Genomic DNA, 25439 nt, shown 5'->3' with positions numbered 1-25439 from the left:
CATACTATGTGAAACAGCCAAAAATCCACTTCCTAAGCAAGACATCAGCAAAATCATTTATAGAAAATGGAAGGTATTTCTTACTGGACAAAGACTTGTAACAGAAGCTATTTCAATTTCATTTTGCTGAATAATCCCAGCTTTTAAAACAGCAGGAGCTGACTGAACCACTAACAGGTTTCTTTTTCTTCTCTGCTACGTTGAATTATTTCTTCCTTTACAGGTTTGAAGCCTTCCAAATGTATAATGCATGTCAATATAGTGCTGAGAGGTAACACCCATAAAATGGTTCGTGAAGAGAAATCTGCTGCAACACTGAGTTTATTGCTATTCTTATTTCTGCATTCAAAATATGGATCCTGGACCTCTCTTCAGTCATATGGATTCCAACATATAAAGAAAGAGGAGAGTACTTACAAATGACACCTTCTGCAAGCCATCCCTGATTTTTCAAAGAATTGCTTTCCTTCTGACAGAAATCTAAGGTAGAACTCCTCTTTCTTCTAAGAATCAAAATTCACGTTCACTGCTTCCACATGCTCATTCACTCTCAGTCACAGAAGCACATCACAGTCACCGATAAGGGAACCTGTGATGTAACCACCCTCAAATGCAGCATCAGATGAATGCAAAGGCTCCAAGGAGTTATATTTTGCAAAGCAAAAGGTTTTCCTAAGGAGGAGGATGAGCAAATGTGAAACCCACTAGCACAAGATCCACGTTTATTTGCATGTACACTTACTGCCTCATGCAGAATTATAATCAGGCTGCTGTATGAATATAAGACCTCAATTCAACTCTTTTACGGTGAGCTGTTTTATATTTTAGAAAAATTCAAATGATGCTGTGTTAGTATGCACCATCTTTTTATGAACACTGTAGTACAGTCCAAACTAGGAAAAGGCCATTGGTCCTTTTATTTCCATGGTAACAGCAGCATCTGTGGAAGCAAATTCTATACCCTCCTTTACTGCAAAGCCAATATGTAGTGATGTATGATTATAAAAAGTGGTAAAACAGAAGACAGAAAAATGAATAAAAACACATGGAAGAAATTATATTTTAGTAAATAAATTCAAATATCATTGTTTCGTTGCAAAAGGCAATACAACTGACAATATTACCCTTCCCTTTCTGTCCATGTTAGAAGTATTATCTTCAACACTGATAGTTTACCCACAGCTTATGGTTACTGTATATAAGGAGACTATACACTTGCTATACATGTTCAGGCAATAACTGAATGTGTGTTTACCATATGTCCCTTTATATATACATATATACTTATATGTATGTATGCACACAAACAGGCAGTATATTCAATATGCGGAGATATTGTTAAATGCATACTGGATGAATTCTATGGTAAATTTTGTCCAGTATGCATTTTACTACAATGTTCATTTAAAATAACATGTCATAGGCATGGCACACTCCCACCACGTTACCTCCATTAGTATTTCCAATAGGATAGGAACAAGAAAGTGTTGCTTGAATGAATATTTCTAAGATGCCCCTTCTCTAAAGCATTATGGTTCACCCTAGGAATCAGTTCACCCCAACAATCTAACTCACTGTCCTTGTATGAGAGAGAAACCTACACCCTCACCACAGTTTTAGAGCAATTCAGCTTCCCCCCCCAAAAAAATAATTAAAGTGGCCAATCTGTTTCCCTTGTCTGATGAGTCACTATGATGACCATCTGTTCCCATTAGCAAGTTAAATATATTACAAGGACAGGTCATATTCATGGATAAGTGATGAACGTGAAGCTACCACACAGGTCGGAAATGTTTCCACTGACTAGAAGGGTACCAGACAAACGCTATTCCTCACATTGCCTAATAAGGTACGTTTGTTTGTTTATTTATTTTATTTTATTTTATTTTATTTTATTTTATTTATATCCCACCTATCTAGCCAACTCAGGACCACTCTAGGCGGCTAACAATTACATAGTAACAATGCATAAGGTGTTCTAGATATATATTTAGCAATACAAATTTACAGTATTTGAAAAGATGAGACTTTGCCATTTTAAGCATGTTTCTTGTTTACTGTCCAGTCTTTTAATATTAGAACAGCAGGGGGAACACTGTGTCATACCTCTCAGTTTACATTCACCATGAATGAATGCTTTCATTTGGCAGACATTCATAAAATGGACACTATGGATTAAGGTATGTGTAAACAAGTGTCGTTCTAGGTTCATATCCTGTTCTTCTGGCTGTTCACCCTCTTTTTTCAGTGTAGGCACACATTACCCAAACAACCAAAAATAAACTGCTACTCCTAGAAGTCTCCTGGACTAGCAATTCCCACTATACTTTTTAAGACCTCCCTATGAGAGGGTCAATCTGGCCATCCCTGGTGGGCTGCCCGGACCCTGCACCCCCCTGAAGACAAGGTGGCCTGATGGTGCAGAGAGGGAGGGGGTCCCAGGGATGGAGCTGATAGAATCCAGACTTATAGGAGGATGAGGGACAGTCATCTCTCTTGAAATTGAGGGAGTAGAGTGAGTGGAAGCAGTGGAGGAATTAAGCCCCATCTTCTGTGCCTTTGGATATTACCACTCACTGGTAGTCAGAAAACCCTGGTATGGGGAACAAGTCCAGTTCCAGCGTGCACTGCTGTTCAGCCTGCCATCTACCCCCCTGGAGACTAACACAACCAGTTGGACACCCCAGCCCCTCCGTGACCCAGGAAAACTATTGGTATAGAAAATAGCACCTTTAGCATAGCTGCTGGAGGCAGCATAGACTTTGATGACAAGGGAACCCTGCATAAGCACTCTGCGTTATCAGCTCTCCTTGTCAGCTGGCTAGGATCAGTATGGAAAACTAGACCCCAGTACTGGTACAGTGATGGGAACTATGACCCAGTTGGGAACTGAGAGCAGTGTGGGACTGGTGGAGTTAACTCAACTCCCCTGCAGACTGTTGTGATGGGGGTGTACCAAGTGCCCAACCATCCCTTACACCCCACTCCCCTACCTCAATAAAAATCAGTTTAAGCAGTAACAAGCGTCCTGACTTCATGGAATCAATCCATCGTCAAAGAGGTCCTCCCAACTGCCAGCAGCTGAGGTAGGGGAGGCAGCCGTCACACTCCTCCTTCCCAGAAATCGACTTTTAAACACTTGCAACTTGGGTTTTTGCATTTGAGGATTATTTGTGTGAGCACTTGGACAAAGTGATCCCCAAGTAAATCTCTGTACCAGGTAACAGGTAACTGATCTGACTTTCTTTCAAAATAAAAGTGCTGTTGAGGGACCCTACAGTACATGTACTGTATATGGGAAATATCCTGAAAAAAAAACATTGTCACTAATTGCCTAAGTTAGTAAAATAGAATTTCATTTAAAAAGTAGTACCTGTACCTACTTTTACTACAAACACTACCCTTTCAAATTAATAACTATAGCAGGAAATCCTTTCTATTACTAATTGTGGCAAAGAAAGCAAAGGGCAGAGAGAAATTAGCACATTTAAGGCATTTTAAACCTGTTGAACATTGTTTAAGACAGCCTATCCCAAACTTTTTTGGCCATAGCCATAAACACAATATGGAAGAAATATAGGTTGAATCAGGACTGTATAAGGTGGTGTGTGAAGAACTGTTTCCATTCTGTGTTCCCCTTCAAATGTGCCAGGGCCTCACAGGGAGGCGACATGACCCCCACTGAGAATGGCTGGTTTAAGGCATTATTAGTGAAGATGTACAACTAAACCGACTCTTCACTGCCACCTAGTTTTTATAATCCTGCCTTTCTATATAGCTGAACTGTACCCTATTCCCTGGCGTATTTTTTTTAACCTTCTCTCTCTTCTTATTCTTAACCCTCTGCCACTACAGGAATATATTGGTCCACCATCACAGGTCACATTTTCACTGGCTTCTCTGAAATCACTCAGATTACTAGGAAAGAAATGATTAATTTCTCTCCAGGAAAGCCCGTACCCACTTTATTTTTCACGGCACTCTTGGTCACTTAACTTGTTGGATGAAGTCTAAATGCGACTATTCACCTACAACAATCTTTTGCATCTCTTAAAAACAATGCATGTTAAATTGAAGAAACACAATATTAACAGAACACATCATAGCAAGAATTTGAATGCATAAAAGTGGATTATGGGTAAAGAAAATGAGGCAGGGTGAATAGTGAGACAGGTGCTAAATAGCTGTAAACTGTAAGATAGATGCCCCCTAAAACATTCTACATTTCCTTACTCACCCTTGAGCAGGTAAGGAACACAGGCATAATGGAAGATTCTTCCCAGAGCCACAGTTCTTATAAACATTTTGCCCTATATATATGTTGGTTGACGGAAACAACTGTTGGCAGAAATCAACTTTTTCAAGGCATTGCTCTGCATTCTGCTTAAACTATTTGCATAATTGTTAACATTCTTAAAATCAATGAAAGAGAGTTGCAAGCTAAAATATCTAGCAGAGTGCCTTGAAATCACAACCTGTCAACTTGATGAATTACTGCATTCCTTCTAATTCACAGAATGTGTTACCACATATAATACAAATAATTTACTGCTTTCTTCATGTGCTGTTAAACTCACAAGGGCAAGTGCTTTGACCTACTGTATACTTGAAAATTATTAACAATAATACTCAAGTCTCTCCTCTGAAAAGTGCAATCTCATAATTTTGTTTTATTAAATTTTGCTCTAATCCCCCATTTTACCACCATTAAAATTTACTCATCAGTTTCATTCTCCTGTTTCTAAAATGGCACAAAATAAAACTAGGCAATGCAACAAAGTGATCAAAGCAAAGCAAAGCAAAGCAAAGCGTGCTCCTTATATACAGTTCCATAGTGCTTAAATTACTCTCTGGGCAGTTTACAATCTAATTATGCAGGCTACACATTTGCTCCTGCCTCAGCGAGGTGGGTACTCAATTTAGAAGGATGGAAAGCTGTGACAGCCTTGAACTGGCCCCCTGAGCCTGTCGAAATCAAACTCCGGTCACGAGCAGAGTCTTGGCTGCAGTACAGCAGTTCAACCAATGCACTATGGGGCTAAATACATGAGATGCCAACGTAAAATTGGGTTGTTGTTTTTTTAAAAAATCTAATAGTTATTTCAAAGTTTTCAAAGACAATTTTAATGGCTATGCAAATATCTGCCATGTTTTTAAAAAGAAAATATTACTTAAATAAAATATATCTATATATTTTAGGAAAAATTATTCATTAGGGGGAAAGTGATAAACCAATGGATCTGATCAGTAATAAGCGCAACGCTGTGCTCCTAAACATTTTTTTTTGTGGTTCTGCGCCATCAAATCACTTCCAACTTAAGGTTACCCAATGAATGAGAGATCTCCAAAATGTCCTGTCTTTAACAGCACTGTTCAGCTGTTGTAAACTTGAATGTGGCTTCCTTGAATGGAGTCAGTCCATCTCATATGTGGCCTTTCTCTCTTCTCGCTGCCTTCAACTTTTCCCAGCATTATTGTCTTTTCCAGAGAATATTTCCATCTCCTGATGTGCCCAAAGTATAGCAGCCTCCATTTAGTCATTTTGCTTCCAGAGGAATTTCAGGATTGATTTTCAGTAGGACCTACTTGGTGTTTTTTTTCCTGGCAATCCAGAGTATCTGCAAAGCTCTCCTCTAGCACTATGTTTCAAACGAACCAATGTTTTTCCTGCCAGTTTTCATACTCTTACTAAGTGATTGGGAATATAATAGTGTGGATGATCTTGGCCTTGATTTCCAGTAACACATCCTTAAGTAAGTGAAGTGTGCTGCTTATATATCACCCTACAGTGCTTAAAACACTCTCTGGGTGATTTAAGTTTATTTATGTAGGCTACACATTACCACCACCACCTCTATGAGCTGGATACTCAATTTACCTAGCTTAGAAGGATAGAAGATTGGAATTGAACATGAGTTGTGAACAAAGTTTTGGCTGCAATACTGCGGTTTAACCATTGCACCATGAGGCACCTCCTTACACTTAATTATCTTTTCTAATTATTTCATTGCTACCCTTTCAAGCCCCACACATCTGATTTCTTGGCTGCAGCCTCCATTTTGATTGATTACTGAAGATAGATATATTAAATCTTAAAAAAATCAATTTCTTCATTGTCAGTGCTGGAATTGTGTAGTTTAACTGACTTTTGTCTTCTTAATGTTCAACTGCAGTCCTGCTTTGGCACTTTATTCTTTGATTTTCAACAGATGTGGTTTCTGCTTTCTGCTTGTAAGATGGTGGTATTTGCATATCTTAAATTATTGACGCTTCATCTACCAGTTTTTATTCCTTCATCTGATTCTAGTGCAGCTTTCTGTATGATATGTTCTGCATATAGGTAGACTAAATAGCATGCTGCTTATATACAGCCCCATATCACGTAAAGCACTCTCTGGGTGGTTTATAAGTTAATTATGCAGGCTATAAAATGCCCCCCCCCCCGAGACCTAAGTACTGATTTTACCAACCTCAGAAGGAAAGAAAGCTGAATCAACCTTGAGTCGGTTACCTGGAACAGAACCCTGGGTCATGAGCACAGTTTTGGCTGCAGCACAGCAGTTTAACTATTGTGCTATGAGGCCCCTACATATAGGGAAGTAAACAGATATGGAAGTAAATTGCACCTTTGTCTGACACTTTTGCTTATAGGAAACCATTCTGTCTCTCCACATTGTCCTAATGGTAGCTTATTCTCCATAATACAGGTTATGCATCAAGACAATCAAGTGCTAAGGCTTATTCATTACTTACAGAACAATCCATAGTTTCTCATAATCCACACAGTCAAAGGCTTTACTGTAGTCTCTAAAGCACACACTGATCTTTTTCTGAAATTCTTTAGTGCGCTGAAGTAGCCAGTGAATATTTGCAATCTGATCTCAGGTGCCTCTTGCTTTTTTGGAATCCAGCTTGAACATCAGATATTTCTTCCTCCATATAAGATAAAAAAGCCTTTGTTCCAACAAGCTGAGTTTCATTTTGCTTACAAATATTCTTATACGATTTCAAAGGATCTGGAAAGAATGCTAAATCTTCCTTCATGCTGCATATGTGTTTCCTCTACAAGAACACAAAACAATACTCGGTTCCAAAACTTATTCTTCCCCCCCCCTTTTTGTTCTTGTTTTGAAAAAAAATTCTGTTCTCAATGTATTGCTGATACATAGGCAAACACACGTTAATAGGGTAGTTTATCATCTCTAAAACACTGAAGAAATCTTTGAATCCATTTTTAATAAACTGCAATGTTTTGAAAAGAAAACAAATCTGTTTCAACTACAGCACAATTAAATGATGGAATAAAGTATTGATTTTAATGTTTATATCAATATACTTTAGAGTTAAAGTCCTAGAATACTGACAAAAAGTACCTTTTAGTAGAATCAATATAGTACGCTGGTTTAACACATTGCAATGTTCAGAATGCCAACTACAAATGGTGCAGTAAATATATCCTATATATTTTATCAAACATAATATTTTAAAGCATAATCAAATATTTAAAGGGTCTATTCAAGAAGAATTATTTTTATATACTTTCTTTCTCTGTACCTAATTTGGATACTTTATTATACAGAATTTATATTGTCTTCCAAAGAGAAGATGATTTATTGAATTATGTTCTGGTTGATTATCATAAAGTGAATTGTACATAAAAGAAAGTATTGTGTTTCACTCTGTAATTACTCATCCACCCATCCACATGTGTCTAAACCTATACCAGGGTGAAATTATTGGTAGCCCATAATTATCATCTAATGAAATTGGTGTGTTCTCTTTCTCATCCCTTCCTCCTTGCTGTTGCAGAACTCTTCTTTTTCATTCTATACGTTTGTTTACTTGTAACTGTTGCAAAAAGCCTATATTTCATCCTGAGCCACAGCAATGTGGTGGTGATGCAGTATTCAGCTATCACAACCACCCTAAATAGAAATAAAAAGAAGGCTGTCTTAGCATATGCTTGAGGCCAAGAATTCTTGGACAGGGTAAATCAGTCTTTCCCACATACAAATTAAATCACTCATGACTAAATAGTACAGTAAATGCCTTCAGCACTGATATTAATTTTCTGCCTAGTACTACTCTACCTATCAGAAAATATGTCTGGCATTAAGGTCCTCACAACATTCCTTCTCATCCTCATGTTATTGTTGTCCTTAACTTGCTTTCAGACATTTATGGCTGCTGTGATTTTCCAAGCTGACAGATATTTAAACTCTCCCTCCTGTGCCATATCACTCATTTGTGAAGCAATGGAACTCCTATTGCAGCCTGGGTACCAGCTGCTTCAACTTCCTCACTCAGACTAAAATGCCATTCTGACAATAAGCATGTCTGTCCTTTTATCTTTGATTGGAACAGCCATCCAAAATGTAATGATGATTTATCAATATATGTTTCTTTTGTCTTTTTTTCTAATAACATTTCTTTTGAGGGTTAGATTCTGAAGTCTTGACTTTTTTACATCTTAAATAAATTAAGAGTGATGCCTCACTATCTAGACCAGGGCTTCCAAGTTGTGCATGTTATTTCCCAAAGCAGTAAAGAATACCTTACTACTTTGAGTGAATTCAAATCCCCAGGGCTGGATGAATTACATCCAAGGATATTGAAGGAATTGGTTGAAGAGACCACAGAACCACTGTCTATTATTTTCTTGAAATCATAGAGAACGGGTGAAATGTCAGATGATTGGAGGAGGGCTAACATTTTCCTGATCTTCAAAAAGGGCAAAAAGGAGGAACCAGGAGTCTATACTCCAACTAACATCAATCCAAGGGAAAATTCTGTAGAAGGCTAAAGAGCAGTCACTATGCAAGCAACTTGAAAACAATGCAGTAATTAACTGGAAGCCAACGTCAATTTGTCAAGAGCAAATACTGCCAGACTAATCTTATCTGGTAGATGATGGGAATGTTGCAGATACAATATACCTTGACTTCAGCAAAGCCTTTGATAAAGCACCCCAAGATATTCTGATTAGCAAATTAACTAGGTATGGGCTGGACAGAAGAACTGTCAGGTGGATACACTGTTGGTTACAGAATCAGAGAGTGCTTACCAATGTCTACTTCTCAAACTGGCAGAAGTTAACAAGTGAGGTACCACAAGGCTCAGTCCTGGGTTTGGTACTCTTCAACCTTTTTTATTAATTAAAAACTCCAGTTTGTTAATTGAATTGTGATTTAAATTGAGTTGATATAAATCAAATACACTCTGCTTATATTACAAAAAGTTACAATTTCACATTATCAAAGAGCAACTTACGGTAGTTCAGATTTCTATTTAGAGAATCCCACATGTTTCTGTTGTCTCAATGATTTAAACTTTTTAAAATTTGTTTATTTAAGATATTTTTACCCCACCTTTCTTCTTAAGAAGGACCCAAGGCAGCTTATGTCATTATAAGACAATATTTAAAGCTAAAAACTGTAAGTATACAAATACTTTAAAAGCTCAAACAAATACCGTACTCAAAGATGAAAGAAAAGCAACACCAAAATACTTGGCTAGAAAAGAATTTCTCAAGTTCCTGTCTTAAATTCTCAAGCAATCCCCCCTTGATAGCTGTTCTCTGGAAGCCACTTGGGGTTATGAAAGAGTATCTGAAGAAAATATCACCTTATGAATAAATATAACTGATTCTACATTTCACATATGGAGATAATGATAAAACAATACACAGGCACCACATATCACACACTAAGACTTTTAAGCCAAAAATAATTTCTACTAACCAGCAAGAATATAGTACTGTACTGTTCTCTTGCAAGTGGCAGCCTGTCCCTTCCACAAAATTAAAAGGTGCAAAGAGCACAAACAACATTGTTCTCTATTAGCCCAAGTCTCATGTAGGACTCTTTTTCTGAAAATTAAACATTGTGTCTTTTTTCCTGGCAAAGTAGAGGACAGCAAAACGAGTTCTAATTTTCTTAACCAGGGTTTGCAAAGCTAAAAGTCAGTTTTCTCCAGATTCTTCTAAATTCCCTGCAACGGCTCCATTCTGCCTCATCCCTTCCAGTCAGTTAATCAATGTAACTAATTGATTGGTTAGAATACATATTAAAAATGTTCCAGTACTAAAAACCACCACCAATCCCCTCTCTGAACTGAAACAGGATTGAAGTTTCAGAAGCTTGTTGAATGAGATACATTTTTGAAAATAAGAGAAAGTCATTTATTCTGACTTCCTGTAAGTGCAGCAAGTCCACTACAACTCTAGTAGGTGGCCATACAGTTGCTGTTTATGATCATCCCTCCATGTAATTATCAGAACACACTGGAACATACGTAGCCTTCCAAATTCTGCACATCCCCCAATTGTGCTGAACTGCAACTCTCATCACTCATAAATTATATGGCCAATAGAATTGCAGTCTTAAACTTTCGGAAGACAACAGGTTGGGAAAGGCTCATGTAAACACTTAACTTACCAAGCTAATAGCACTAGCAGATCAAGCACATATGCTCTCACTCAAACAATAACATGCACAAACTCATTTACTCAAAGATCCCCACAATTTGAAACAAAGTAATTGCATGCTGGCTAAATAATAATTTTTTAAAAAACCAACCTAATAAGACAGTAAGAATTCTGAAAAATATAAAATGCAGCAACATAAAAGCTAAACTGATCATGTTGAATCCACTACAAACTTCTGCATAACAGCGCCCCCCATAGATACCTAAGAGAACAATACAGATACATAGAATAGATTCAGTTCTCACAGAGCTGACAAATAAAGAATTCTGTATCTAATATAAAAATATGCAATATATATCAACATAAAACAAACACATTACCTGAGTGCTATTGTGCTTTGGGACATGTTTTATATAAAAACAGTGAATTCACCAACCTCACTATAATGCAATCTCTATCCCTGAACCTTGTCTGAAAGTACAAAACATTAAAATTGATTTTTCTGCAAGAAACTCGTAAATAAATAACAAACATTTGCATAATAATACTGCTTTAAATCTCAGTCCCTCTAAAAACCCAATGAAATTGATTAGAACTTAAAACAGCTTACAAATGCCTGACAGGAGACTTTGCGTAAATGGAATATAAATAGTGAAGTAACAAACTTTAATAATAACAATAGTAGTAGTAGTAGTAGTAGTAGTAGTAGTAGTAGTAGTAGTAGTAACAACAACAACAACAACAACAACAACAACAACAACAACAATCCTATATAAATGTAATTAAACTTATGCCTTAAAGAAATACATCAGTGGTAACAGTCTGACAGGACAATTCCACTTCTTCTATCAGTGGAAGTAGAAAAGGAATTATTTCTTCTTTCCCCTGCAACCTCCAATATCCCCACCAATTCCACTCAGAATAGCTAGGTAATCTTTTAGACCTGGTTTTTAGGTGTTGACAAAGGCCACAGGGGTGAGAGATATGACATAAAGTCCCATTGTTCCAGCCCTGCTGTGCCATCTGAATGTTGATTTTATTGTTATGTGCCATAAAATCACTTCTGATTTATGACGACCCTATGAATGAGTGATCTCCAACTTGTCCTGTCTTCAACTGTTTGGGTCTTGTGAACAAAAGCCTTTGGTTCCTTTAAGTAATCATTACATATTTAGTATTCTTCTTCTCCTGCTGCATTCAACCTTTCCTAGCATTATTGTCTTTTCCAGAGATGTGCCTAAAGTAGGAGAGCCTAAGTTTCAACATTTGCCTCCAGTGATAGTTCAGGCTTGATTTGATATAGCATCTACTTGTTTATTTTTCTGGCAGTCAAGGGTATCCAAAGAAAATCATCCCCCGGAACCACATTTCAAATGAATCATTTTTTTCCTGTCAACTTTCTTAACTATGCAGCTTTTACATCTACACATGGTGATTGGAAATGCAAGAGTTTGGATGGTCTGAGTGTTGGTCTCCAGTGACACATCCTTACACTTGATTATCTTTTCTAATTCCTTCATTGGTGCTCTTCTTAGTCTCTATCTTCTTCTGATTTCTTGTTGGATTTAACCCAGTATAAAGACAGAAAAAGAAAAACGTTTCTTCCAGGCATGAATTTATTGTTACAGATATTTTAGCTCCAAACTAATCAATAATACTGTGTCCTGAAGCAATGGGAGAACAAAATATTTAATAATTAAATGAAACATTCTTACAAGTGCAATCTTTGTTACAATAAGGGCCTGTCTATATTGGCTCTTCTAGGGTGGACTGATGCAGTCTAAATAGGATCACTTACAATATCCTATTTGTTGGGTTCTTCATGTCCAAATGGCATATCAAGCTCAAGTGGCCCTCAAGTTCCTTCCAGTATGATTTTGACACTTCCCCTGCTCCTCTGCAGAGGAGAAGGCGGAATGAAATCATACTTTTTTGCCTATGCTATAAAATAACTGATGCAATGAATTACTTAGATTAAATTTAAATGATTTTTCTTTATCTTGTGTGTAGTGCCAATCAAAAAACTGCCTGAAGACAACACTTCAAACAGAGGCAAAGAAAAACAATCTTACAGTACATTTATTCTAAGTGATTCAGTGTATCAACAGTGGTCTAGCATAGCCATTCTCAATGGGGGCCCTGGCACATATGAAATCTGTGAGAAGGGGAACCCCAAGGGTTTGTGTGGGACTGTGATAACTGAATCGATAAAATACCCAAGTAGCATGAGCACAGGCTCCCTGCTGTTTTCATGGCTTTCTTAGAACAGAGGCAACTCTGCCTGCTATCTCCCCAGTGAATGTTGATGCAGGCCCCCTGTCTTTATTTCACTGGAAGTCAGTCACCCTGCCTGATTTTGATTGGAAGCCAGCCATGAATGCAGTGAATTGGCTGCCAGCTTTTCTCTCTGCATTGTAATGTTGTGTGTGTGTCTCTGTGTTTGTAGCTTAACTTACTGACTGTGCTGGAGAAGAAAGGAGTGGTGCAGAAAAGCAAGGTAGTTACATGTGTGGAGTGAGCAGAGTGAGCCAGAAAGGCAATAGTAGAGCATGGTGGGACAAGCAGGAGGAAGAGGTGGGATGTGGGGTCTAGTTGAACACTTTCTCAGGGGCCTCTCTCTACTTCTCTTGCCTGTACATTTTACAATTTCCAAAGCTGAAGACAATTGCAGAGGCACTGAAGGACGATGACTTTACCATTATGTGAAATATCTCAAGTAGAGACACAAGGATATGCAAGAAATATTTAATTACTTGTTAAACCTTGAGTATCCTGGACTGGATTTTGAATCCATTTGATGTATAACCCACCCAAGTTGAGGCAGAAATTCAAGAGAGTTTGATTGATATTCAGATCTTGAACTGCATGTTGTCAGTTCAGTCAGTTTTAAAAAAACCTTTCAGATCAAAACTTTTAAATAAATTTCCAACACTGTGGGAGAAAGCCCCAATGTTTTTATTGCCATTCCCTCAACATATTTGGTTGAGTGTGGATTCAGCAAGGTAATTTCCTTGAAAAAATCCAGGATCAGAATTGATATTGCAATATATCAACAATGATATCAACAATATCAAGTTGATACTCCAACTGTCCAGGTAGGTATGGCTCGTCAGTGTTGGAAGGCAGCTCATCAGGGAGAAGGAAAACTCTGATTTCACTGTCTTGTGGCTATATCCACCAATGGAAAAGGCTTCAGGAGTTAACCTCGAGGCAAAATGCGGAGCCGGAGTCCCAGAGGCAGTTCATGTCGTTCTGGCAACTCCTACGATGTCACTGGAACCAGTTGTATTGGCTCTTGCCTTTCAACTGGACTATTTCTGTGATGTGGAGAAGGGGGATTTGCTGCTTAGGTATCAGCCTATCCTCCATATTATTTTACCCAGGCTTCATGCTCTGGAGAGGACACTCCATCTGCAGAAAGTAGCAGTTACTGGTTATAAGTCTTTGCTCAATTGGCGGTGGGAGAGGTCATTGCATCTCACTAGGTAGCTATCACCCGCCTTAAGCTGGGCAGTCCCCAGTCAGTAAGGGGCTACCTCACCACGGTCTGTTAACCTCATGGGTTGTGTGAGGTTTAGGGTGAAAGCCAACAAGCAGATCGATAACCCTGCACCATGCAACAATCATAAGAAAACTTCTGCCCTAAAATTGGGCACCTGGAATGTTCGGACAATGACTCCTGGTTTTTCTGACCTGCAGGAAACAGACGATGTGTGCAAGACAGCTGTCATCAACATGGAACCGAAAAGATTGCAGATGGACATTGTTGCTCCACAAGAGACGAGATTGCCAGACATGAGATCTGTCAAAGAAAAAAACTTGGTGTTGGCTTTGCAGTCAGAAATATGCTGCTGAGATCCATTGTTCCGCCTACTGTGGGAAGTGAAAGAATCCTGTCTCTGCAGCTCCACTCATCAGCAGGACTGGTCACCTTCATTAGTGCAGATGCACCAACACTGTAGTCCACTACAGAAGTGAAAGACAAATTCTACAACAACCTGGCTGCTACTATAAAAAAATTCCTGAGAGAGAACCACTGTTCATTCTTGGAGACTTTAACGCTAGAGTTGGTGCTGATCATAATTCTTGGCCCACTTGTCTAGGCCGTTTTGGCATTCGGAAGATGAATGAAAATGGCCAAAACTTGCTTGAATTTTTACTCTTATTATGGTCTTTGTGTCAGCAAGCTTCAAAACAGAGTTTCTGGAGACATCCAAGATCGAAGGATTGGCATCCCATTTGATCCTCACTAGACGTTCTAGCCTTCCTAGTATTACGATCACACGCAGTTACGAGAGTGCTGATTGCGACACTGATCACTCCTTGTTGCGTAGTAGAGTAAAACTGCAAGCAAAGAGATTGTATCACATGAAAAAGGAAGGAAGACCACATATTGACATCAGCAAAACTCGCAATCAAAGAAAAGGGGAGGAATTTGCCAAGCGCTTGAGGAAATCCTTCCAGGCCTGCACCTGAATGATGAGAACAATTCAAGAATGCTGTTTATGACACTGCCTTGCCTATATTTGGCAAGAGGACCAAAAAGACAGCAGACTGCTTTGAAGCCCATTCGGAAGAGTTGATGTGAGCTATCGAGGATAGGAGGAGAGCTCTAGCAGCATACAAAGCCTGTCCCAGTGAGTACAACTTGCAGGCTCTTCAACTTGCTGACAGCAAAGTCCAACAGGCTGCCAGGAGATGTTCCAGCGACAGGGAACAACAACAGCCACTCTTTGTGGCCTTCATAGATCTCACAAAGGCTTTTGATTTGGTTAGTATTTTAAAATACTTCCCAAGAATGGATGTCCACCTCGAATCCTTAACATCATCAGGTACTTTCATGAGGAAATAAAGGGCACTATAGTTTTTGATGGCTCAACATCAGATCCCTTTGACATCCGAAGTGGAATGAAACAGAACTGTATCGTCGCCCGATTCTGTTTGAGTTTTTTTTTTTTTTTTTTTTGCTGTCATGCTGAATCATGCCTTTGGAATTGCCGCAGAAGGTGTGTATCTCTAGACTAGATCAGATGGAAAGCTCTTTAATCTCTCTAGATTGAGAGTGAAGACCCAAGTCCAGCTGAAATACATGCAGGATTTCCTCTTTGCCTATGATGCAGCTGTTGTTGCCCACTCTGCTGAAGACCTCCAACAACTCATGAATCATTTTAGAAAGGTCTGCCAAGACTTTGGATTAACAATTAGCCTGAAGAAAACAAAAGTCATGGGCCAGGGTGTTGACTCACCTCCCTCTGTTACCATCTCTACACAAGAACTGGAGATTGTTCATGAATTTGTGTATCTTGGCTCAACCATCTCTGACACCCTCTCCCTGGATGTCGAGCTGGATAAAAGCATAGGTAAAGCAGCTACCATGTTCCCTAGACTCACAAAGAGAGTACGGCTTAATAAGAAACTCATGTCATATACAAAGATTCAGGTCTACAGAGTCTGTATCCTGAGCACACTCCTGTACTGCAGTGAGTCCTGGACCCTTCGTGCTTGGCAGCAGAGGAAGCTGAACATGTTCAATATGCGTTGTCTCCGATGCATTTTTGGTATCACCTGGCAGGACAAAGTTCCAAATAAAGTAGTCCTAGAATGAGCTAGAATTTTTAGCATGTATACATTACTGAAACAGCGATGTCTATGTTGGCTTGGGCATGTCATGAGAATGGCTGATGGTCAGATTTCAAAAGATCTGTATGGAGAATTAGTGCAGGGAAAGTGCCCCAGATGGAGACCACAGCTGCGATACAAGGATATCTGCAAGTCGGATCTCAAGGCCTTTGGAATGGACCTCAACAGATGGAAAACCTTGACATCTGAGTATTCAGCCTGGAGGCAGGCGTTGCACCATGGCCTCTCCCATTTTGAAGAGACACTCATTCAGCAGGCCGAGGCAAAGAGGCAGTCCCGAAAGCAGCAAAATCGGGAAGCTGGGCAGGGGACAGATTGTATTTGTCTTCAGTGTGGAAGGGATTGTCACTCTTGAATTGGCCTCCTCAGCCACACTAGATGCTGTTCCAAGTCCTCCATACAGAGTGTGTTACCATAGTTTCTCGAGACTGTAGGATACCTAATCTAACTCCAACTGTCATTTTCCAATCTGGAGTTTGAAATCATGAAACTTGCAGAACAGCACCAAGGTCAAGGATCACATTAGGCTAATAGAAGTTTAATTTCACACGGTTTTTAAAAAAGTTTTGTCATGCATGTCAGAATGTTCATGTTTTTTGATGTTAAGTAATAAACAATGTTATGTTTATTTTTTCATGTTGTATCTTTGTTTGATGGGGGGCTGGAACCTGGAACGAGCAATATATATATATATATATATATATATTTAAAGGTTGAGAATGGCTGGTCTAGCAAAAATTACTTCCCTTGCTCCTCTGTAGAGCTTTGCCAGCTGCAAAACTCAATTATAGTCCGGTCCCAGCTAACAGACACACTGGAAATAAGTAGTGCAAATCAGCCTGCACTTAAAAAAGAAAAGTCCCTGACAAAGCACTCAAAAGGGTGTGGGTTGTGGTTCCCTGGGGGCAAATCAGGGTAAATTGATCTGCTCTAGTAATTATCATGTGGTTGCTGGAAAAAAAGAGAGTGAACCAATAGTCTCTTGCAACACACCAAACAGTGGGATGAATGTCCGTCTGAATGAATAATATCTAAAGTAATCAGAAGGAAGAAACTGACCAATAGAAAAATAGGTGGGATCAGGTACTTGGCACTTCTGTAAGTTCCCATTGGTAAATTGTTGCTGTATAGATCCACCTATTGCTCTCTACCTCTTTTCCCCCCCTGCATCTGTAATGGATGGATGGTCATGAAAGTGTCTCCATGTGACCTTCAGCACACTTGGACATACAGAAAACAGTTCTCGGAGCTTCTGTACTTAAGTCTAGATTTTATTGCTTTTCCTTTTTTTTTTTTTGTTTCTGCTTTTACCTTGCAGTGAGCACCCTCAGTGATTACTCCTGATTTACAGTCAAGTTCACTTTTCCAGCCTGCTGCACTTTGCTAATATAATTACCAGAAATTCCTGCTTTCACAGAGCCAGGTATCTCCACACAAAGAGAAAAGAGATAACAGCTGTCAGCTGTGCAAGTAAATAAAACACACAGCATGAAAGTCACTGTGAGCAGGAGAACAGGGAGAGGACTCTCCCTTTCGGTGTGGCGCTGCCTCTCACCCCAAGAAAAACAGAACTAGAGCTGACCCACTCCTCTGTGGAGACAGAAAAGGAAAAGTTAACAAGATTGATGATTTGGTGATTGAGGAAGAATCAGGAAATAAACATCAGGCAGAGGAAGTGGAGTTGTTGGGAATGGAGAAAGATACAAAGAAAGAAAGAAAGAACTGGGGGAGGCAGTCAGTCTTCGGATAAAAGAAAGTCAAGTTGGAGAGAGAAAGTCAGGGGTCTGGTGGCCCACGGTAAAAGAAGATCCCTGGACAGGGGAGTGGAGAGAGTTCAAAGAGTCCAAGGCTGAAGCAGAGAGAACGGGACAGCAAATTCCCACATAAGCTGTCATACTGGGGAGAGCGAGAGGGAAGGAGGAGAACAACAAGCGGGGAGTGGAGAGAAAGAGAGAGAGAGAGAGAGAAGCAAAGGAGAGAATAAGGAACAGACAGAACCTAGGATGGAATCCCTCCCCTGGGGTATCTCATGGGCAGAGAAGATTCCATTCGAGATCCCAACCAACCCTGTGAAGGAAAGTGTGGCTAATCAGTGGGGAGTGAGTCTATTACCGTTGAGACCCATTTCTTTATTAGAAGATACATCTACCCCTGTTCACAAGTATGGGGCAAAAGATTTAAGGGATGACCTATTACAGTTAGAAACTGAGTTCAAACCATCTGGAGAAGTGATGAAAAAAAAAGTGTTGTAAAGCCTGTTCTGAAGGAAGAACCAGCAGACTTCATTGCTGAGAAGTTGCAGTCATCTTCAATAAAGAGTATAGAGTTTAATGGTTGTTGTGGGTTTTTCGAGCTCTTTGGCTGTGTTCTGAAGGTTGTTCTTCCTAACGTTTCACAAATCTCTGTGGCCGGCATCTTCGGAGGACAGCACTCTGTGCTCTGAAGATGCCGGCAGAGTGCTGTCAGAGTGCCGGCCACAGAGACTGGCGAAACGTTAGGAAGAACAACCTTCAGAACACGGCCAAAGAGCCCGAAAACCCCACAACAACCATTAGATCCCGGCCGTGAAAGACTTCACGAATACATATATAGAGTTTAAACTTGGAATGGCGTGTGAGCATTCTATCAACAGAAACAAAGAAGGAGAAGGGGAGAACAGTCACATTAAATGGATATTCTAAATAGAAAAAGATATAAATGATGGCAAATATTAAAATGAACAATGCCTGAATATAGTTCACTATAAGAATCTCCTCTCAAAAACGAACATATATGGCAACCTTCCTCTCTAAATCAAAATTAAAGTCCAAGGAGATAAAAGCATCCAGTATTTGAATCCAAAAACCTTCCCTTTTGCTCAGTTTAGCCTCTTGGACATTATTATTTTTTTCTCCCTGAGTGTGGAATTTCAAGCCTTTCTTCAAAGTTGGATGTTGTGGCAGAAAGGCTTCCGGCTTAAACACAAGAACCCATGCTGATTCCAGGTCTGACTCAATGTACCAGGACAAATAATAACCCTTTATGATGGGTAACAGCTTCTATCCTTTTTCTTCTCCAGCTTTCAGGCCTTATGGAACATCCAAGAAAAAAAAGATAAACTCCTGAAGACCTACTTCCTCAAAGACCCAAAGACAAAATTCAGAAGCAAAGTACAGTACTCAGAACAGGAAAACAAACTAACCCTGGAGTTAGTACAGTACTGCTGAATTCCTACCTGTGGAACACACCCACTGTACCTACGAAGAAAGATTTTTTAAAAAAATTGTAAAACAAAATAGAGGAAAACAGCTGAGTTACACAGATCCACCAGAGAACCCTCTTTTGGGGAATAAAAATAGGACGAAACAAGAATGCTACTTAACCTAAGTGATGCAAGTTTAGCCAAGACAGAGGAAGAGAACATGGAAAGTTTAGTCAGGATACAGGAACACAACATGCACCATATGCATCACCAAAGAACAGAGTAACAGAGTAGAATGTTCTACTTGTGAAACATTTTATTCTGTCTTCATATGTGTAATGAAGTAGACATGTCCACAAAAGCTTATATTAAAATACAGTAGTTAGTCTTTAAGGTGCCACACATTTTTGTTCTGTTTCGTTTCTTTGGAGTTTGCCTGATAAGGATGCGTTAAAGGCATAGACAAAAGTGAAAACATCAGTGACCATGTGGGCAAAAGGGCTTAGCCTGTTTTATACAGATAATCCACAGTAACTTTGATGAAACCCAGCAACCCATCGCAAGTGGTGATAGCCGCAAGTGGTAATAGCCACACCTTTACAGAACTCTGGTGTACCAGCTGCTTCTCATGTGAATTTCAGCTGCATTAACTTTCTCAATTAGTATGCCTTGCCAGTTGGCCTTGGCCCACCAGAACAATGGATCAGCTTACAATGGTCACTTACAAACACTCTCTAGGAGTTGCCAGGGCAGGGATTTTGCCAAGATTCACAGGTAAGGACAACATTTTATTTCTTCACAGAGGTGAATCATAAAATATTTCACCATTCAGGCTTGAGTTCTACCATTCATAATACAGCTCTTGTACTGACAGACTCGCAACCTCCCAGGCCTGGCAGTGACAGCTGTATATATCAAATCACAGAGATACTAAAGAACATATATGACTGCCTTGGTGTTCATGATTAAGTACTGGAAATCCTTAACGTGGTTGTTTCAGTGTCTCCTGGCTAAACAGATTACTGAACTGTAGCACAACTGAGAGAAACATTGCAATGTTCATGTGGAGGCTGATGTGTAGGCTCATTGCTATTGTAAGCTTAATGGCTAGTGGCCCTTTATGTCATCTGGCACTAACAAATCCTATTGATCAATTTTCCATTATGAGAAGATAAACTTTCAGGCTAGAGGCAGAAATTTACACACTAAAGTTCTTTGATACAAACAAATACAATCAGGGAAAGCAGTATCAATCTCTTTCTGCTGGCTTTAGGAAAATGCTACAGATGTTTATATTTTGGTCTTCATTTGGATAATTTCATGGTTGTTCTATTTAAACATAATTTTTATACTACAATTTTAATATTACAAACTGCTTTATATTGTTATTTCAGTTTTGGAATTTTAACACCGTGCTGACTATAACTACACTGTCAGTGTAATGCAAAGGGAATAACTTCTAGTGGCAAGATGCTGTAAATTACAAAGATGAAGTAAATGTTATTTGTTGTGTACCACATTTTGCAACTTAGCATGCAACAAATAATGTCTACACTAACTTTATAACTTGCAGATATTTGCTGCCGAAAGTAACAAAGTAATGCCAGCAATAGGAAGTTGTCCACTGATTTGTTACACACATGGGAGTGTATAAACATTGTAAAAGGCAAGGCAGGGCAGAACTTACTTTTAAAATACCCAGGCACTTAGAAAACTAATATGTTGGGAGAAAAAGCAAGGAGGAAACCTTTTCTCAGGCAACTATCTTTATAAAAGGGGAAATTTTATAAGAAATTGAATAGTGCCTTCCAGGACAAATTATTATTGGTTGTTGTGGGTTAGATCCCGGCCGTGAAAGCCTTCGCAAATACATCAAATTATTATTATTAGATATTTTTTTGAAATGCACAGAAAACAAACGGAGCAAATCAGAAATGCAGAGAACAAAGGGGGCAGGTTGGAAATGCAAAGAAAACAAAGGAAAAAGCAAGGGAAGCATGCAGGACCCATCAGAAATGCGGGGAAAGCAAAAAAAAAACAAACAACCCCCCAAGAACCATCAGAAATGGGGAAAAACACTCCCAAAAAGCAACAAAAAACCCCAAGACCCATTGGAAATGGGGGGGACCCAAAAAACAAACAAAACCCCCAAGACCCATTACAGCACAGAAGCATAACATCCCAGCCCAAAACCACACTGCAAAAACACCCAGAACAGTTTTTAAAAAGCAGAAAACAGCACCTTACCTTACCAGGCAGCCCAAAGCCTCCCTGCAAACACACACACACACACTCACTCAGAAGCAGAAGCAAGGTAGTCCCAAGCCTTCTCTGACACACACTCTCTAACTGCTGGGGTGAAAGAGCTACAAAGAAGCAGCCTTGTCACCACTACAATTAGAAATTTGAATTTCCTGCCTTTTCCCCCTGCCTTTTTCTGTTCGTAAGTGGAAGCTCTGGTCGCAAGTAGAAGCAAAATTATGTGGCCGGAGCTGGTCGTAACTCGAAATGGTTATAAGTAGGGACATTCGTAAGTCGAGGCACCACTGTTTCCTTTTTATTGGTGGGGAACCATATTTTGATCTCAGAAAAATATTTTTATTTTATTACTTTCTTGACAGTTCATTTTTTTGTACAAACCTGCCCAGAGATATTTGAGGATAGATTCAGTATATTGATTATACTGAAAGCATATTCAGGCATTATGCTTGAACATTTGGTAAGCTCTAATCATTGGGAGATGGGGACGTGGTGGCGCTGCGGGCTAAATCGCAGATGCCTGTGCTGCAGGGTCAGAAGACCAAGCAGTAGTAAGATTGAATCCACGCAACGGAGTGAGTGCCCATCGCTTGTCCCAGCTCCCGCCAACCTAGCGGTTCGAAAGCATGCAAATGCAAGTAGATAAATAGGGACCGCCTCGGTGGGAAGGTAACAGTGTTCCGTGTCTAAGTCGCAACTGCCATGTGAACACGGAAGATTGTCTTCGGACAAAAACGCTGGCTGTATGGCTTGGAAACGGGGATGAGCACCGCCCCCTAGAGTCGAACACGACTGGACAAAAATTGTCAAGGGGAACCTTTACCTTTACCTTTAATCATTGGGAGAAACACATAAGCTAATTTCACAAAGATCTGTTTGCCTTATAAGAGGACAGCTTTATTTGCATCCACACTTTCCCACCACAGTTATCATTTGAAAGGGCTTGTGGTTTTGACCAACCTTCCTGCTTCTAATTACTATTACCATGGAATTAAGTTTCCACAAAGGTGCCATCACTGTGCCACAACATTTTTATCTGTCTCTTCATTTACATCATGAATTCACATTGGTTTTATGAACAAACATGACCATCACACAAATCTGTCCTGACTGCAGATAATTTATGATAATTTAAATAGTGTCCATCTTCCTACAATTCCTTAGAAAGAGAGAGAGAGGAAGAAGGAGGGAGAGAGGGAGCATTACCATTTAGAGGACCTCCTATTTAATCTTACCTCCTATAACTTGCTCTTTAACCACTTATTGGTCTATAATATAACCTATTTTCTTATTCCCATGTTAACTAGGTTACAGCTGGAAACTTCAATGATGGTTTTTATATTTAAAAAAAGTAAATGTCCATATATAAGTTGTCTACTACATCACTCCTACTCGTATATGTACCCCCATTCTCATCCATTAAAATGGACTGTGCTTTGTATTAAGCTACACTGATTCTCTTTAGTAAAAATGACTTAAAAACCCACAAAACATATGTAGATTCAACTGGCATGCACTAATGACCATTTACCTCAATAGGGGAATGCTGCGTCCTTTTACCTAGCTATAAAATGCAAGCTAGGAGTGTGCCATTTGGTGGTTGTAGCTGTTTTGACTCCCAGAATTATCCAGGCAGAATTATTTCACTCACCTTGGCTGAGGCCTACCTAAGGTCATACCTTCTGTTCAAAAAGGAAACTGCCCCAGTCTTTCCGGGGAGGACCAAGTCTTTTAGGAAAGTCTAAACTCAATATCTATTAGGCTGTATATGAGGCCCCTCCCAAAACACTACATCTCCCACAAAGAACAGGCTTTCCAGGAATCAGTTTTGAATTGGGACAGAAAACAAAGCTGAGGTAGGCCTCAGCCCAGGTGAGTGAAATGTAAGTGTTGTCTATCTGTGGGCTGATATTCACAGAATTCTGCCTGGTGAATTCTTGGGGAATTTGGTGAGCTGTAGCCAAAAAACCAAACACATACACACAAATGGCACACCCCTAATGGAAATCATTCTGCAGTCAAAAGAAATTACATTGGAAATATCCAAACTTCCTGATAGTTCAATGTTTTATATTTTGGGTTATTATTAACTTACAATTCAAAGTGTATCATCCAAAACTTACAATGTTTCAGATTCCTTACCCTCTGTGATCTTATATACCTGAAATAAGAAGGTTCATTTTCCAAGCTGACTTGAAGTGCTACTAGGATTTACACTCTGAGCCTTTATTCTGACATGCAAATAAGGTTATACTAGACTATCTATATTTGGCATTTATTTATAGAGATCTGAGTCACTGACTAATAATGCTGTTTATGAAAAAAACAAGGGAAAGGCTAAAGAGAAAGCACACAAATCATTCTGCTCTCTTGGAGTTTATATTATTACAACAGCAAGGACACTTTGGGACGCCTTACTAGATATATTTGCATGCATAATTACAGATGACTCATTCATCTATTCAGCAATTTTAAATTAAGACATGGCATTTCCTTATGCAACACATCAAATCCTACTGCATATGTAGAAAACATATTTGCCTTCCTTTTGCCTGAAAAGACAGACAACAATGCTATGAAAGAGATGAATATTATCATCTAAATTGTGCTTTCAGAACTATTACAGTTTTCTCTGCTGATGAAGACAGAGCTCTTCACGTGCACCATCTTCAGACAAGTGTATAAAAGCAAACCAATCAGGGAAATTTGTGCATATCCAGAGTGACCATGAGGTAGAGCAAATATCCAGACTTATTAGCAAATAAGACTGGCAGCCTCTGAGATGGTAGACCTGGTTTTCACATTTACAAAATAAATATGACTGTTGGACTATTACCCAATTTTACGACAAAGGGTGTGGGTGTTGCACTTAGAAATGGGGCAAGAGAAAGGAAAGCTAACTAAGAATAAGAATATGCTCAGACGTTGCCTTTCATGCTGCAAATTAAACCATACATCCTGTAGAAACAGCATCAGAAATTTCAGGGAAGAAGGGCAGGGATAGAAAGAAAGGACAGAAAAAGCAGAGGCAGGGACTTCCTGCCCTTTTAAGCAGAGTTCAAAGGTGGTTGTGCCCACTGAACTTTCAAACTCTCTCACTCTTTTCCCAGTGGCTGCCTCAGGAAGCTGATCTATTGACTGAAACTAGGGACATGGTGGCGCTGCCGGCTAAACCGCAGAAGCCTGTGCTGCAGGGTCAGAAGACCAAGCAGTCGTAAGATCGAATCCACATGACGGAGTGACCTCCCGTCGCTTGTCCCAGCTCCCGCCAACCTAGCGGTTTGAAAGCATGCAGATGCAAGTAGATTAATAGGGACCACCTCGGTGGGAAGGTAACAGCGTTCCGTGTCTAAGTCGCACTGGCCATGTGGCCACGGAAGATTGTCTTCGGACAAACACTGGCTCTATGGCTTGGAAACGGGGATGAGCACCGCCCCCTAGAGTCGAACACAACTGGACAAAAATTGTCAAGGGGAACCTTTACCTTTACCTAGTGTGCATAAACATATCACAGACCCAGACAAGGATTGAGGCACAATGTCTTTAAAAGGACACAGGTCAAACCTGATTGTGACAAACCCAGACCTACTGGGATATGTCACACAGTTACACTAAGCTGCCACCAACCATTCCCTTTAAGAAGTCACACAGACCAGGGATGGATTTTCAAACAAATAAGGAATAAGGTTTATTTTAAATACAAACAGGGTAAATAAAACAATCAGGTGAATAAAATAAAGTAACGTGGCTTATTTTCACACACACCAGCATACAGTTTGGTTCACCTAGAACCTTTAACTTAAAGCACAGACCCTGAACCCATCAGTTCTGGCTAACCAACAGACCCCTGAACCTTTCAGGTTGGTACTCTGACACACAGTAGTACCCTGTCAGACACACAGACTCCCACAACAGCTTCTTCTTCCCCAGCTG

At 39.6% G+C, this 25439-nt stretch overlaps 1 protein-coding gene across 19 annotated transcripts in view; it reads right to left on the bottom strand.

The window, feature by feature from the left end:
• IQSEC1 (IQ motif and Sec7 domain ArfGEF 1) overlaps positions 1 to 25439 on the bottom strand; it is a 465124-nt gene that overhangs the window by 279872 nt on the left and 159813 nt on the right. For 9 of the 19 annotated variants that reach the window (XM_072989687.2, XM_072989689.2, XM_078385376.1 and 6 more), the window contains exon 1: positions 418 to 25042. The exons of 9 other annotated variants lie outside the window; for them this stretch is intronic. In XM_072989687.2, coding sequence (XP_072845788.2) covers positions 418 to 440 — 23 coding nt within the window. In that variant the 5' untranslated portion in view covers positions 441 to 25042. Of the gene's footprint in view, positions 1 to 84; positions 25043 to 25439 lie in introns of those variants that run through there. One more of the 19 variants, XM_078385374.1, reaches the window with a different exon arrangement.

Source organism: Pogona vitticeps, chromosome 2, assembly GCF_051106095.1.
Source record: "Pogona vitticeps strain Pit_001003342236 chromosome 2, PviZW2.1, whole genome shotgun sequence".
Lineage (NCBI taxonomy): Eukaryota > Metazoa > Chordata > Lepidosauria > Squamata > Agamidae > Pogona > Pogona vitticeps.
The sequence above is the reverse complement of the archived record's forward strand: the minus strand, read 5'-3'. Positions and strand labels throughout refer to the sequence as shown.